The sequence below is a fragment of the Pan troglodytes genome, chromosome 22 (assembly GCF_028858775.2).
Source record: "Pan troglodytes isolate AG18354 chromosome 22, NHGRI_mPanTro3-v2.0_pri, whole genome shotgun sequence".
NCBI lineage: Eukaryota > Metazoa > Chordata > Mammalia > Primates > Hominidae > Pan > Pan troglodytes.
Genome location: NC_072420.2, coordinates 14,991,215 through 15,008,965, shown reverse-complemented (window position 1 = coordinate 15,008,965; position 17,751 = coordinate 14,991,215). Strand labels below are relative to the sequence as shown.

The 17,751-nt window shown below is 36.5% G+C and overlaps 1 protein-coding gene across 1 annotated transcript in view; it reads left to right on the top strand.

The window, feature by feature from the left end:
- Window positions 1–17,751, top strand: part of LOC107966637 (inversin-A) — a 48,296-nt gene that overhangs the window by 24,186 nt on the left and 6,359 nt on the right. The window contains 2 exon segments of the mRNA XM_063803418.1: window positions 15,934–16,134; window positions 16,727–16,938. Coding sequence (XP_063659488.1) covers window positions 15,934–16,134; window positions 16,727–16,938 — 413 coding nt within the window.

Below are 17,751 nucleotides of genomic sequence, written 5' to 3'. Positions count from 1 at the left end.
TGGAAACTTATTATTTCGGTATCATATAGTTTTTAGGAGAGATTGTTTCTCTACTTATATTACTGGTTCTGTAGTGAGACTAAAATAATATTAAAAATTGTAGAAAAATAGCTGAGTGTGGTGGTGTACACCTGTAGACCCTGCTACTTGGGAGTTTGATGCAGGAAGATTGCTTGATCCCAGGAGTTTGAGAACAGCCTGGGCAACATAACAAGACTGTATCTGATTTAAAAATATAAATTGTGGAAACGTAGAAATTTAAATTTATGTTCTCAAAATTTGTATTGCAAAGGGATTTTTGTGTGTTTTATGAGTTGTCCATGAAGAGTTTATATAAAACACTTCATCTAATTGAATAACATGTATTTTGCTGCAAATAACCAGTTCTAGAAGCAGAGACTCTTAATACCAATATGGTAAGACTTTATCATCATAATTTTGTCATTATAGTTTATTTAAAATATTTACTTGGCTGGGCGTGGTGGCTCACACCTGTAATCCCAGCACTTTTGGAGGCTGAGGTGGGCAGATCACCTGAGGTCAGGAGTTCAAGATCAGCCTGGCCAACGTGGTGAAACCCTGTCTCTAAAAAAAAAAAAAAAAAAAAAAAAGAAGCACAAAAATTAACCAGGCATGATGCTGCATGCCTGTAATCCCAGCTGCTCAGGAGACCACGGTGGGAGAATCGCTTGAACCTGGGAGGCGGAGGTTGCAGTGAGCCAAGATCGCACCATTGCACTCCAACCTGGGTGACAGAGAAAGACTACATCTTAAAAAATAAAATAACCACTCAAAGTCCTTATATCCTATTCTGAAATTTTGAATGTCAGAAGGTTTTCTATTTAGTTGTTTAAATAATCATTGGAAGCTCCTGCATACTATAGGCTACTGGAGGTCAGTAAACATATTTGTGTGTATCCTGGAGTACCTAGAATACAGTCTTCCATGTAAGAAGCATTTTACTTGTTGTTTTTTGAGATGGGGTTTCACTCTGTCATCCAGGCTGGAGGGCACTGGTGAGATCTTGGCTCACTCCGATCTCCATTTCCTGGGCTCAGGAGATCCTCACACTTCAGCCATCCAAGTAGTTGAAACAATAGAGCTATGTCACCATAGACCTGTGTCACCATGCTCGGCTGAGTTTTGTAGAGACAGGGTTTTGCCTTGTTGCCCAGGCTGGTCTTTAACTGTTGGGCTCAAGTGTTCTGCCCACCTCAGCCTCTCAAAGTGCTGGGGTTACAGGCATGAGACATTCAGCCTTAATAGTTGTTTAATCTGAATAAATACACAAATGAATTTTTATATAATGGAATGTTATAAGTAATATAATATACCTAATGTATCTAACAATTAAATATTGTATTTAAAATATTGCTTACATTTGTATTATTTTTTAATATTTAAGGGCATATAAGTTTTGATGTGTTATGTTGAGAAATTATGCCATAATTAAAAAGGAAATAAATTAGAAATAGGTCATCAGTAGCAAAGAGGGTTACAATATATTTTCTAGTATCATTGAACTGGAATCTTAACATTGAGATTTTAGATTAACATTTCTTAAGCTTTTTATTAGTCCCAACTCACATTCTATTAAATATACCTTTTCAAGCCATACATTACCTTTTATTATTATTATTACTATTATATTTTAAGTTCTCGGGTACATGTGCACAACGTGCAGGTTTGTTACATATGTATACATGTGCCATGTTGCTGTGCTGCACCCATTAACTCGTCATTTACATTAGACATATCTCCTAATGCTATCCCTTCCCCCTCCCCCCACCCCACAACAGGCCCCGGTGTGTGATGTTCCCCTTCCTGTGTCTAAGTGTTCTCATTGTTCAGTTCCCACCTATGAGTGAGAACATGCAGTGTTTGGTTTTCTATCCTTGTGACAGTTTGCTCAGAATGATGGTTTCCAGCTTTATCCATGTCCCTACAAAGGACATGAAGTCATCCTTTTTTATGGCTGCATAGTATTCCATGATGTATATGTGCCACATTTTCTTAATCCAGTCTATCATTGTTGGACATTTGGGTTGGTTCCAAGTCTTTGCTATTGTGAATAGTGCTGCAATAAACATACGTGTGCATGTGTCTTTATAGCAGCATGATTTATAATCCTTTGGTTATATACCCAATAATGGGATGACTGGGTCAAATGGCGTTTCTAGTTCTAGATCCTTGAGGAATCGCCAGACTGTCTTCCACAATGGTTGAACTAGTTTACAGTCCCACCAACAGTGTAAAACTGTTCCTATTTCTTCACATCCTCTCCAGCACCTGTTGTTTCCTGACTTTTTAATGATTGCCATTCTAACTGGTGTGAGATGGTATCTCATTATGGTTTTGATTTGCATTTCTCTGATGGCAAGTGATGATGAGCATTTTTTCATGTGTCTGCCATACATTACTCTTTAGAATTCTGGTGACCAATTCTTTTTCTGGGTGGAACGTTGATGGAAAGTTCCAGTTTTCTCTCTCTGTTATAATAATGTTCTTTCAGGTAGTGGTAGTTGACCATATTTAGCTAATTGAACGTCTTATAGTAATAAACTCTATCACAGAAGTACTTACAAAAAACTAATTGTAGCATAAATATTAATAAATTGAAAATATTTTAGCTTAGAAGTTTTTAGCATACAATTAAATACTTTATACCATACCAATTATTTGTTCTTTGAGACCTTGACACAGTGAGGTTTATATTCTAAATGTATTTTTAGCAATTAAATATCAAATCTAAACCAATTAGTCTAATAGAGGAGACTTGTTCAATCACATGTTTATGTTTTTCTCTCTATGAAAAAGAATCTAAATTGGCCTTTTTTCACTATGCAGCCATTACTGTATTTCTGGACTGCTCCCAGTTTGTCAGCTGAACAGTTCTGGCTGCAGCTTGTCTGATGACGGATAGCACAGCCCCTCAATCTCAGTGCTCCACAGAGTGCTTGTGAAGGCAGCACCACAGCAGCAGTTGCTCAGAGGGAACGGATTCAGGAGCCTTGGTTTAGCAATAGAGTCCAGGGTTTTCAGCTCAGTGTCTTTAGCCTCTCTGCTGGTCATGTCAGTTATGTACTATTCCATCCAGGAGGTGCTATTTACATTGTAGTACATACATAGTCATTGCCTACTGAGTCATACACAGAGAAAAGTAAGTTATAAATTATATGCCCCCCATTTGCTGCAACTCTCAGTGGTGAGAAGAATGATTCAGTGCAGCTATAGGAGACTACTTCCATTGGCATGCCACCTGCCTAACATACACAATTTTGTTAAGATACACAATAAAATTATTATGCTAATAGCAAATATTTTTTGTAGCTCACTATGTTCCACGTACTCTTGTAAGTGCTTCATGTTAGTCCCCAGTTAAACACCTGGTTGGGGGAGGTGGCTCATGCAAGTAATCCTAGCATTTTGGAAGGCTGAGGCAGGAGGATCGCTTGAGCCCAGGAGTTTGAGATCAGCCACAGCAATATAATGAGAACCTGTCTTTAAAAAATAAATAAATAAATAAATAAATAAATAAATAAATAAATACTTAGAGGCATGGTGGTGCATGCCTGTAGTCCCAGCTACATTGGGAGGCTGTGGTAGGAGGGTCGCTTGACCTTGGAATATTGAGGCTGCAGTGAGTGTTGATCAAGCCACTACACTCCAGTCTGAGTAACAGAGTGAGACTCTGTATCATAAATAAAACGTTTTGTATAGATTCCCATAGAAGTGAGTTAGACATCAGGCATAGTATTATTAGCCACGTTGATGTCTGCCTTGGGAGTAAAACATATAATAAGGGACAGCATTAAACCATCTCAGTCAATAGCCTCTAACTTCTCAAGAAGGTTCTTATCTCCTGAATTTCTAAGCAAGAGACTACCTGGATGAAGACGTTTGGTGGACACCGTTTTGAGATGAAGAATCTCAAATGGGAAGAAGGGAGATGTCTACTTGACTGGAGCTTCCCAATGGTATATTTGAGTGTCACCTGAAAGAAACTTTAGAAACTTTAGAACAAGACTTTCATCATGCCATATCTCTATGGAAAAGGAAACTCTTTAAAAGAAAACAAAGGCAAACAATTGATAATCTGATTCTCATGGGAAAGTTTTCATTATAAAAGAAAAAAAGGGCTGGGTGCCATGGCTCATGTCTGTAATCCCAACATTTTGAGAGGCTGAGGTGGGTGGATTACCTGAGGTCAGGAGTTCAAAAACAGCCTGGCCAACATGGTGAAACCCTGTCTCTACTGAAAATACAAAAATTAGCCAGGCATGGTGGTGTGCACCTGTAGTCCCAGCTACTTGGGAGGCTGAGGCAGGAGAATCACTTGAACCCAGGAGGTGGAAGTTGCAGTAAGCCAAGATGGCGCCACTGCACTCCAGCCTGGATGACACAGTGTGACTCATCTCAAAAAAAAAAAAAAAAAGAAAAAGGAAAAAAGGGACAAAGTATACTGGTCCAAAAAAGAAGAAAGAAAGAAAGAAAGGACAAAGTATACTGGTCAATATCGTAATGGTGAGACTGTCCCCCTTTGAGATTAGAAAATAACGGTATACTCAAAGTAACATCAATAAGAACCAACATAAAATAGACAAGATTCACTATCTAAAAAAGTAATCTGCACCAAGTAGCAATGTCTGAGCGTGTGTTTGAGAATATTGTCTATAATATGTGTACTAGAAGGAAGAGGCCTCAAGAAAAAGGTCAGAGCTGGAAATGTAGATTAGGGAATCTAGGTCAAAGTTTTGAGATTTTAGGAGTCCTGAGAGAATTTAAAAAGTGGAATAGCAGCCAGGCGTGGTGGCTCATGCCTGTAATCCCAGCACTTTGGGAGGCCAAGGCAGGCAGATCATGAGGTCAGGAGTTCAAGATCAGTCTGGCCAACATAGTGAAACCCCATCTCTACTAAAAATATGAAAAATTAGCCGGGCATGGTAGCACACGCTTGTAATCCTAGCTACTTGGGAGGGTGAGGCAGGAGAATCGCTTGAACCCAGAAGGTGGAGGTTGCGGTGAGCTGAGATTGTGCCACTGCACTCCAGCCTGGGTGACAGTGGGGGACTCCATCTCAAAAACAAACAAACAAACAGAAAGGAATAGGACTGAAGAACAGAGGTTGCTGCATTTAGAAATGAAGCGGGGTCAGAGGAGCAGAGGGAACATTTGGTCACTGCTCGCAGCTTCTGCTGAGTAAAGCAGGATAAAGTCCTTCATGACCCTTGGACTTTTTTATTAGAATTATTAAAAATCAGATTTCCATATTAAAAACACAATAAGTGATGAAAAATAGATTTCTGGATGAGACCATGTGTCACAGAGTCCAATGGAAGGGGAGAAACAGGATAATAGAAAAACCACAAAAAGTAGACAAAAGTTGTGTTTTTGTTTATTATAGAAAAAAACTTTATTTAAAGAGAAAGGGTTAAGAGAAAGGGAAAAACTGAAACCTGTGGGTGAATACTTACAGAGAATGACAGTATTTAGCTCAACCTGAAGACAGATGAGGATCAAAAATGTAATGGGAAATAGATAAGAGTTTTCTAAAAATCTTCTTAGACGTAATTTAAGAAAACTTGGAATATCTTAAACTATTAATGACAATGTTTCCAGAGCATCTTTAAAAAGTGAAATGTAAATATAACTACACATTTTTTACTAACCCTTAGTATTTTATGTGTAAAAACCCTTGTTTGTAACAAACATTTTTGGCAGTTTAAATTTCAGAAAATATAATGAAAGTATGTATCATTTTTAGCAGTTTTAAGAAAAGTGACTATTTCTGAAATCTGCCCTTATTGGCATCAGGCTTATAAAATGCACTTTATACCCCTGCCTAAATACATATTACTCATCAACTTATGAGAAATAATATTTTTAAGAAAAAGAGGGTCTCTAGATTTTACAAAAATAATTTTAAACACTTTTTTTAAGCCTGAAGAAAAAAATGAAGAATTAAGGAAACCTTTTGTGTTAGTATCATCACTGGAGTATAATGTGAATCAAATAAGAAAGAAAAATCATGAATTAGAAGAAGAGGCAACTGGGTATGGTTTTCATATTGTAGAACATGTTAATCATTTATTAATTGATTTAGTTCTAATTTTACTTGACTAAAACTGAGATACAAATTCATTTTATGTCTCCATTTTCATAATTAAATGAATTCTATTTTAAAATGTATTTCAGAAACTCACAACACAACTTTATAGGCATGTGCATCATGGGGTTGGGAGTCAGCTGAGCTGCTGGGGCAAGGTTGGGATAAAAAATTTATATTAAAATATGTATAAAAGAGAAACAACATAATCTGAAAATTTTTTGAATGCCAAAATATTATACTTATTTATTTATTTATTTTTATTTTTATTTATTATTTTTTTTTGAGACAGTGCCTCTGTCTCCCAGGCTGGAGTGCAATGGTGCCATCTTGGCTCACTGCAACCTATGCCTCCAAGCAATTCTCCTGCCTCAGCCTCCTGAGTAGCTGGGATTGCAGGCATGTGCAACCACACCCGGCTAATTTTTGTATTTTTTAGTAGAGAGGAGGTTTTGAAAAGTTGGTCAGGCTGGTCTCAAACTCCTGACCTCGTGATCTGCCTGACTCAGCCTCCCAAAGTGGCATGAGCCACCATGCCCAGCCACTTATTCTTTAATGATTTTGAAAACAATGACAAAGTCTTGGACATATAATGTCAAGTCCACTCTTCATTATCTAGTTTGAATTTTTATTTCTGAAGATATTTTTGCTGTCTGTGGTCATCTTTTCTTCCTTTTGTAGTATCCTCTACTGCATTCAAATTCTTTAAAGAAGACCTATTGTGTCATTCTTTAACATCAAAATGTATCTTGATATATAGCTTATATTTTGTTTCTGCTTCTTTTTCTTTTAGATATAAAACATGGAAATTTACTCATTTTACACAGATACCTCCGTTGTATACATGAAGTATACATGTTATTAAACTTCTGTTTTACAGAAATAAATTTCATATATATAAAAATATGTGTATAACTTAAAAGTAAAATGAGCATTCATGTTTTGATCACAGATTTTTTTTAAAAAAAATGGAATGTGTCTTTGAAGCCCTGAACACAGCTACTTTTCTATTTATTTACTGAGCACTTAAATTGGTTTTCTGATTCTAATCTACATTTTTCTGTCATTGCCTTTCTCTACATTGTTTTGTATCTCTTTCATTTTGTTGACATTATGTCAGCAAAGATCTCTAGATCTCTTCTTCAAAGTCTTTAAATCGTCACACATCTCTCTGCTCCTTTCTTGGTCTTCTCTTTTTCTACATTGAATAATGTCCTTGATGCTTTTTGTGTGTACTTTTTTTTCTTCTTATAGACTGTGAATGGGTATCAAAATGTAATTTTTTGTCTTTCTCAAATGTATGTGTTTTACTTTTTTATCTTGGTTACTCATTTCTAGGTTATGGCTTATATTTAGTAATAGGTTATTTTATCTTAGCATACCAACATGGATATGAATAGTTTATTTACAAAAAGTGTACGGTTAGGCCAGGTGTGGTGGCTCACACTTGTAATCACAGCATTTTGGGAGGCCAAGGTGGGTGGATCATTTGAGGTCAGGAGTTCAAGACCAGTCTGACCATTCAAGGCCAGTCTGACCAACATGGTGAAACCCCATCTTTACTAAAAATACAAAATGAGCTAGGCGTGGTGATACATGTCTGTAATCCCAGCTACTTGGGAGGCTGAGGCAGGAGAATCACTTGAATCCAGGAGGCAGAGGTTGCAGTAAGCCAAGATCACAGCATTGCATTTCAGCCCAGGCAAGAAGAGTGAAATTCCATCTCAAAAAAAAAACAAAAAAACAAAACAAAAACTGTATGGTTGTAATACCACTTTACCCGCCATATATGCCATAAAATTGTTCTTCATATTATTTATCTAAGATTATAATTTCATATAGAGTGCTTCCAAACTATGCTCAGTTGAAACTGAAAGGATCATAGTTTATAGATGTGTTTCTTTGATATGCTATAACATAATATCGTTTAAACAATTATTAAATATTTACTCTTAAAAATATTTGACTTAGTAATTCCGTACATTTCTGCAGATATAAGAAACTCCTGGAAATGACAATAAATGTGTTAAGTGTATTTGGAAATGAAGACTTCGATTGCCATGGAGACTTAAAAACAGATCAACTGAAAATGAATATTCTGATTAAGAAGCTAAAAAATAAGGTAATTTAAAAAAAATTATCTTAAGGTCTAGATTACATGTGTGAGATGTGCAGGTTTGTTACATAGGTAAACGTGTGCCATGATGGTTTGCTGCACCTGTCAATCCATCACCTAGATATTAAGCCCCACAGGAATTAGCTATTGATCTTGATGCTCTACCTCTTGACCCCAACAGGCCCCAGTGTTTGTTGTTCCCCTCCCCGAGTCCATGTGTTCTCATCGTTCAGCTCCCACTTATAAGTGAGAAAATGTAGTGTTTGGTTTTTTGTTCCTGCATTAGTTTGCTGAGGATAACTGCTTCGAGTTCATCCATGTCCCTGCAAAGAGCATGATCTCATTCATTTTTATGGCTCCATGGTGTATGTATACCACATTTTCTTTATCCCATCTATCACTGATGGACATCTGGGTTGATTCCATGTCTTTGCTATTGTGAATAGTGCTGCAATGAACATACAAATGCACGTATCTTTATAACAGAATAACTTATATTCCAACATACGGTAATTTTAAATCAGTTTTGGGATTAAAAATCACGTAATTTGGGAACATATTGATAATAGAAAAACCCAAATTCTGCCAAAATATGTTGAGAAAATAGAGGGTAAATATATATTTTCAGACTTTAAATGCATCAGCCTCTTAGTTCATCTTCCCCAGATCTGGGAAGACCTAGAAGGGAAGAGATTGGGCTACATTAATGAGGGCCATTTCAATCTCTTGGCCCTGCAGCAACCATTTCAAAATATGTCAGAAAAATATATTTGGGGCTTAAATATTTTGATTTCCTTCAGCTTCTTCTCTCTGTGATGCTGTACCAGAATCAGGTGAGAAAGTAAGCCACATTATAAGAGTTAATAAAACCCATCTGATGAGATTTAATAGTTTGAAGTGTGTGATTCTCAGACCCTTTAGATAGAAATTGGGGCCAAAGAAAACAAGGTCTTATTCCTCAATATAAATCTCTCAGTGCTTTAAGCAGTCAAAGAAAGATTTTTCATTTAATTTTACAGAATTGATACTAATGAAAAGGATAGTTTTAAAAATATAAACCTCTTTTCTATAAAAAGGACATGCTGTTGATTCTCTTATGTCTTTAACTCTGGCCAGTGATCTGAAACCAAGCAGTACCTGTCTCCAGACCACTAGTACCAAATTAATTTGGGGGGGGCTGGGTAACAGGTTTATTGAGAAATAATGAACATACCATGCAAGTCACTCATTTAAAATATACGAGTCATTGACTTTAGTATTTTCAGAGAGTTATGCAGTCATCATTACAATCAATTTTAGAACATTTTCATCACCCTGAAAACAAACCCCACATCACTTAGCCATCTTCACTAGTTTTCCCTTCCTCCCTCAGCCGTAGGGAACCACCAACCTCCTTTATATACATTTGCCTATAAGCCTCTGAAATAAAAAGCAAGCGGTCTACTGTGACTGGCTTATTTCACTTAGCATAATTTTTCATGCTGCATCTGTGCTGTAGCAGGTATTGATGTGGGGTTTTTCTCATTAGTTCAGCTACATCTGGGTTCTTATGACCAGGAAAAATTAAGCACGCAGACACATTGAAGGGTGAGGAGGACAGAATTTATTAAGTGAAAGGAAAGCTCTCAGCAAAGAGAGTGGTCCTGCAAACAGGTTTCCACCTCACAATTGAATACCAGGAGCACATGAGCTGAAGCGGCCAGGCTCCTCCCCTGCATAAGGCGTGAATTCCTGGTGGCTCCACCCCATCCCCCCAGTGCATGTGGGCCTCTGGTCTGCTGCAGGCATGTCCAGGCAAGACAAGTCCAGGTTCCCTTATCTGCACTTAACATCTGGTGTAAACACTTGTGGAGCTTGTTGGAGATTCTCCAGGGACCCTTCCATATCTGCCTAGGCATTTTGCTGTCTCCTCCTAATACAGTATCAGTACTTAATTTCTTCTTATTGCTGAGTGATATTCCATTGTATGGATACATCAAACAGTTTATTTATCCATTCACCAGGTGATGGACTTTTGGGTTCTTTCCCACCCAAAGGTGATGGACGTTCTGGTTCTTTCCACTTTTTGACTCATATTAGTAATGCTGCTGTAAACATTTATGTATGAGTTTTTGTGCTTGCATGATTTTTATTTTTCTGGAGTATATACTTATGACTGGAATTTCTGGGTCGTATGGTAACTTCATGCTTAACCTTTTGAGGAGCTGCCAGTTTGTTTTCCAAAGCGGCTGCATCACTTTACATCCCCAGCAGCACTGGATAAGGGTTTTGATTTCTTTACATTTTTCCTAACACTTATTTTCTCTTTATTGAACAAAGATTTTATCCTGTGGTGTGAAGTGATACCACATGTGGTTTTGATTTACATTTTCCTAATGACTAATTACATCAAGCATCTATTAATGTGCTCATTATGCATCTTTACATCTTCTTTGCAGATACATCTATTCAAAATCTTTGCCCATTTTTCAAATTGAATTATCTTGTTACTCATGAATTGCAAAGGTTCTTTACATATCCTATATATGTAAGTCGCTTATCAGGTATATGCTTTTCAGATACTTTCTTCTACTTAGTGTCTTGCCTTTTCACTTCTTGATACTGTCTTCTCAGGCACAGCAGTTTTCAATTTTGAAGTCCATTGAATCCATTTTTCCTTTGGAGTCATGGCTAAGAAAACACTGCCAAATGCAGTCACAAAGATTTATGCCAGTGTTTTCTTCTGAGAGTTTTATAGTTTTAGCTGTTACAGTTAACTGTTTTATTTTGAGTTAATTTTTAAAAAAGATATTTGGTCCTAATTTATTTATTTTTTGCATATGGATACCCAGTTGTCCCAGCACCATTTGTTGAAAAGACTATTCTTTTCCAATTTTGTTCTTTTGTTAACTTTATATAAAATCAATTGACTGTAAATGCACAAGTTTATTTTTAGATTATCAATTCTTACTTTGTTTATGTCTATTATTATGCCAAGGCCAAAATGAATTTACTGAGAAGTTTTTTTCAATCATTTTGCATATTACCAGTTGTCTTATGTCGTAATAAAAATTAAATTTAGTGGAATATCTTTAATTTCACCTTTTGTGTCTCAAAGGAGTCTCTGGGCCAGCTTATACCTTACTTACTCTAAGACATGATGGGAAGCCAGGCCTATAAGACACACTTTATTTCTTTTTTCTCCATTCAAATCTTTAGTCTCTTTTCCATTGCCTCCTGCTATAGTTTTGTTTTCAGTAAGTTTTGGTCACAGGATCTGCTGACATAGTCTAATATTTAGTGCATTATGTTTTGCTAACTCATTATAATTCATAGAATCTTCCATAGATGTTTACCATCCAGGAAGGAGAAGTTTAAGTCTGAGCCGCCAGCTTTCCTCAGTGGAAATCAAGTGAAGTCATCATCTTGCAGTTCACAGATCCTCTTTCCACCTGGTAGCTGGTTCTCTTGGGTAGCACTGTGGCTAATCCTTTTCTTGGTGCAGATCTTGCATTCTCAGAAACCACAGTTAGCTGTATTGACCGCCTTTTACTGAAACAGAGATGCACAGCTCTGCTTTCTAGCTCAGTAGAGGATTCTTGGAATATAAAGTTTGACTCATTCCAAGAAAAGGTCTTAGGAGTGCAGCACTTCAAAATCAGGTAATGTTCGGGCAATTTATCAGAGACACATAGTAGATTAGTATTTTGACTTTCAAAATTTCAGAGCCAAGTTGTGTGCTATAGAGAAGTCTTGTGGTATAGCATAGAGATGGGATGGTCTTAACTTCTCCAAACAAACAAGCTTGAAGTAAGGTAAAGGAGAAATTGCATTTGATTGCTTAACACTCAAAGCAACTATGTTTATTTTACTTCTGTGAAGACTAAAAATCATTTCATAATGTTCTCCTTATTTCCTCATTGAGAAAAGGAAAATAAAAATTAAATACTAGATTGATTAATAAATACTGAAAGCTTATCTTTTAGAATTTTAGTTAATTCATATCAGGTAAATGTCTGATTTTGATTGTGTAACCAAGTATTTCTAGTTTTTTTTTCATACCATATGTCTTCTTCTTGCTTCCCAGTCTTATTTCCTAACTTGAGGGGAAACTGTAAGGAGACACCCTTGCCTTGTTATCAGAGTTCATAATTGAAGGAGTTTTAGGAAATGTTCCTCCTCAGCAGCTTATGTCTCTGTCCTGGTTATCTGCTGCTTCTCAATAATGTTTTCCATCAATACATTAACCTCAACATGTGTTAGATCTTACTTTAAAGGAGACTCTTTTCTGCTGCATAAGTTATGTTTCCTGTTGTCTCTTTTTAAAACTTATTTTTCTAATGATTACCCAGAGTTTTGTGGCTTAAAAGAAAAATATTTATTTTGTTAATGAACCTGTGGTTTGGAAAAAGCTTGGCCAGGACAGATTGTCTCTACTCCCCTCAGCTTCCCTAGGAACAGCTATCAGTTGGGGAAATGGAATCCTCTGAAGCGTTGCTCGCCCACATGTTTGATGGTTGATGCTGGCCATTGGCTGGAACCTTGGTTGGGACAGGCAGCATGAACACTGACACTGGCACTGCCAGGTTCTCTTTGTGGCCTGAGTGCTCTCACAATCTGGGGGCTGGGTTCCAAGGGAAAGCAGTCTGAGATAGGTAAGCCACATGGTATCCCTTTTACTGCATTCTATTCATTAGGAGGAAGTCAGTAAGGTTGGCCCATATTCTGTTTTTTTAAATGGGATCAATGTAACTTCTCTTTTGTTTTAATTGACACATATATACATAATTATGGGTTATAGAGTGATATTCTGATACATGTAAATAGGGTGTAATGATCAAGCTAACTAGCACATTTACTACTTCAACCATTTTTCATTTCTTTGAATTGTGAACATTCACAATCTTCTGGCTTTTAAAAAATATACAATAAATCATAGTTAACCATATTCACCCTACAATGCCACAGAACACCAGAACTCATTCTTCTTATCTAACTGTAATTCTATATCCATTAACCAACCTACCTTCCCCTACTTCTTTGAGATTTTTGTTGTTGTTAAGAGACAGGGTCTTGCTAGTGTAGTCTGGGCTCTGGGCAACTGTAGTCACCCAGATGGGAGACAGTGGTTTGATCATAGTTCACTGCAGCCCCCAACTCTTGGGCTCATGTGATCCTCACACCTCAGCCTCCTGAGAAGCTAGGATTATGAGTATGCACCCTTGCACCCATCTGATTTTTGACTTTATAGAAATATCTCCCTATGCTGCCCAGGTGCTCTGGAACTTTTGGTCTCAAGTGACTCTCCTGTCTTTGTCTTTCTAAGTGCTAGGAAATTACAGACATCAGCCATGTTGCCCAGCCCTCAATTTTTCTTTAGCTCCCACACAGGAGTGAGAATGTGCAGTATTTATCTTTCTGTGTCTGCACTTAACATAACATCCCCCAGACTGATACACGTGGCCACGATAACAGGATTTAATTCCTTTATACGGTGAATAGTATTCCACTGTGTATGTGTGCCACAGTTTTTTGTCTTTTCATTTGGTGATGGATATGTAGGTTGATTCCATACACTAGCCATTGTGACTAGTGCTACAATAAACATATGAGGACAGGTATCCTTTTGATCTATTGTTTTCTTTTCTGTTGACTGAATACCCAGTAGTGGGCTTGCTGGATCCCTCGGCAGTTCCATTATTAATTTTTTGAGGAAACCTCATGTTGTTTTCTATAGTGGCTGCACTAATTTACCTTCCCACCAACAGCACGTAAGAGTTTACTGTTCTCTGGAACCTCACCAGCATTTTTTTTAAATCTTTTCTGTGATGATAATTTATTCAAATTGAAGCAAGATTATATCATATTGTAGATTTGATTTGTATTTCTCTGAGGATTAGTGATACTGAGCATTGTTAAATTTATTTATTGGCTATTTGTATTTCTTTTTTCTAAAAAAAAGTATAGTTAGATATTTTGCCCAATTTTGAACTCAGATTTTTTTTTTACTGTCAAGTTGTTTGAATTTCTTGTACATTTTGGATATTAGTCCCTTATTAGATTAATAGCTTGATGATATTTTCTCCCATTCTACAAGTTTTCTCTTCACTCAGTTGTTAGCTGGACAGAAGCTTTTAAGGTTAATGTAGTACCATTTTTCTATCATTTGTTTTTTGCCTATGCTTCTGATATCTTACCCATAAAAATCTTTGTGCAGACTGTCCTCAAGAATTTTCCCTATGTTTACTTATAGTAGTTTGATAATTTTGGGCCTTACATTTCAGTGTTCAATTGATTCTGAGTTTATGTTGTTATATGGTGTTACATAGGAATCTAGTATCATTCTTCTCCATATGGATATTTAGTTTTCCCAGTGCCATTCATTTGAAGAGGCTGTCCTTTCCCCAGTGTATGTTCTTGGCATGTTCATCCAAAATCACTTGGCTGGAAATATGTGGATTTATTTCTGGGTGCTGTATTCTGTGGCCTTTACCCCAAGAATCATTACTTCTTAAAATGCAACTCAAATTAGCATGAAACATTTGCAGTTTAAGGAAAGGTTTATGGCATCAGAATACTTATTTATAGGTTTCATTATTTTGTGTTTTTTTGAGATAGGGTCTTTGTCTGTCATCCAGACAGAAGGGCAGTGATGTGGTCATAATTCACTGCAGCCCTGAACTCTGGGTACAAACCATCCTTTTGCCTCGGTCTCCCAAATAGCTGGGTCTACAGACATGAGCCACCATGCCTGGCTAATTTAAAAAACACCTTTTTTTGTAGAGACAGGGGCCTCACTATGTTGCTCTGGCTGATCTCAAATTCCTGGCCTCAAGTAATCTTTCTGCCACAGCTTTTTAAAGTGCTAGGATTACAGGCATGACCCACCATGCCTAGTATAGAGTGTTATATTATTTTCAAAGTCTTATTCCTAGAGCCATTTATTGACTTTGGCCTAAATAACTCAGTGTGATATTTCTGAAACTTTTTTTGACATATTATGGGGAATGATAATGAGGGAAGGGGGATAGACACTTTTTACTAAGAGATAGCTTAGTGCTACTTAAGGAGGAACAAAAATAAATTAACAGAAAAATAAAAGTAAGATGAAGTGCAAAAGTTCTGTGGCAAAGATGATGATAGTTAAATAATGTATTTTTGTGACTCATGGTAGCTTTAACTTTGTTCTTAAAATTCTGAGTATTTTAAGGGTTCACATTTGAAGAATCTACTGCACTACAGATAACAGTTTATTCCGAGTAAATGCATTTCAAAATTTGCTATTGATTTTGTATTAGATTATTCTCAGCCTACTTCATTATCAAGCTATACTATTTTATTCATGCAGTTTGATGATCTTACAGCAGAGAAGGAAGCTGTATCTTCAAAATGTGTTGATTTGGCTAAAGACAATCAAGTTCTTCAACAGGAGTTATTATCTATGAAAAAAGTACAACAGGAATGTGGAAAACTTGAGGAGGATAAAAAGATGTTGGGGCCGGGCGCGGTGGCTCACGCCTGTAATCCCAGCACTTTGGGAGGCCGAGGCGGGCGGATCACGAGGTCAGGAGACCGAGACCATCCTGGCTAACACGGTGAAACCTCGTCTCTACTAAAAATACAAAAAATTAGCCGGGCGTGGTGGCAGGCGCCTGTAGTCCCAGCTACTCGGGAGGCTGAGGCAGGAGAATGGCGTGAACCTGGGAGGCGGAGCTTGCAGTGAGCCGAGATCGTGCCACTGCACTCCAGCCTGGGCGACAGAGCGAGACTCCGTCTCAAAAAAAAAAAAAAGATGTTGGAAGAAGAAATATTAAATCTTAAGACACATATGGAAAACAATATGGTAGAACTTAGTAAACTACAAGAATATAAACCGGAGCTAGATGAAAGGGCAATGCAGGCAGTAGAAAAATTAGAAGAAATCCATTTACAGGTTAGTTTTTTAAATCAGGTAAGTTTATCTGTAATGTGCTTTCCTTTATTTCACTGCAAATTATATTTTGGATATGTGTATATTGTGTTTCCTCTGCCTCTCTTGTAGCAATTTGCTTTGTAGAGTTTTAGAAAAAAAATGGCATGTTTTTTCTTTTAAATATTTAAATTTCCATTATTATAACAAAATCAATCTTTCAGAGTAATGATTCTTACTATGGAGTCATTTGATGATTAAGACCAGTTGGCATAAGAAAAAGTTGTGATTTAGAAATTATGTGATACTTTTGAATTGGTCTTAAGCTACTTTGTTCGTTGATCACTTTTTAAAATTATGAATGATTCTATTGCTTTTTATATGACCAGATTACATTAATACTAACATAATTATGATTTCAAATTTTTATAAATCAGACTTGATTCTGAATTCAGTTATTAGTTTTGATACTGCTGATAAACATTTTAAGCTTCAGCCTCTTTTTTTAACATATTCAAAATTGCTCTTTGAATCACTGGCTCAAAATGAAAGGCAACAAACATATAATAATTAGGTTATAATTGTTTTAAAAATATATTCTTTTCATTTGTTTTAGAAACAAGCACAATATGAAAAACAATTAGAGCAGTTAAACAAGGGTAATACGGCTTCACTAAATAAGAAGGATCTCACACTTAAAGATGTGGAATGTAAATTCTCCAAAATGAAAACTACTTATGAAGAGGTTACAACCAAATTAGAAGAATACAAGGAAGGCTTTGCAGCAGCATTGAAAGCTAACAATTCCATGTCAAAAAAATTAACGAAGTAAGTCCAAACATACACTCATAGAAAATGAATTCAGCTCATTAATTTGTTTTGAAAGCATAATTTTTAGTGAGATGGCTTCTGGATATTAGTAGGAAGTCAATGCTAATTTGACAATGTAATTTTGGAAAATAATGTTAGTAAGTAATCTTACTTTTAAAATGTTATTCAAGGATAGTTTCTGTCTCTCCTCTCATTTTTTTTTTTTTTTGCTTTTGTATGGCTTTTTTCCCCTGAAAAGTCTCTTGTAGTTAATCTGTTAGTTTTTTTTACTAAGTATTTTTGAAGCTTTATAATTAATAAAGTGATCTTGTTTTAAATTACTTGTCAGAATTTCCCTAAATAGTAATACTAATAAGTTTATTTTTCGGTAGATCACGACCTAAACCCAAAGTGTCAAGTGGTACTGCTACTCTGGGCACAATCATTTTTGATTGTGATCTTTAGTATTATGACTAGAGGGTGCCTCAAGAAAGACTACCTGTGTAACATATTCAAGATGTTATAGAAAGGCATCCTTATGAAATAGGGAATAATTATCACAGGAATTTAAAGAAGTGTAATTCACAAAGCGGTTAAAAAATAACACCTTGTTCAGTCTGAAGGGGTGTGTGGAAGGCAAAAAGAACAAGTCCCACCTGCGGTGCCTTGGTCACAGTGCTGGGGGCTAATTGCCTTCAGAGATGCTTTAGTTCTTTTTGATCAACAACCAAACAATCTAGTTCTCCCCTAGGAGTTGTTGCTCTGAATTATTCCTCATTACCAAATGTTTAATTGGTCCTAGATAATTGGTGAAATGTACAAGGGTGAAAC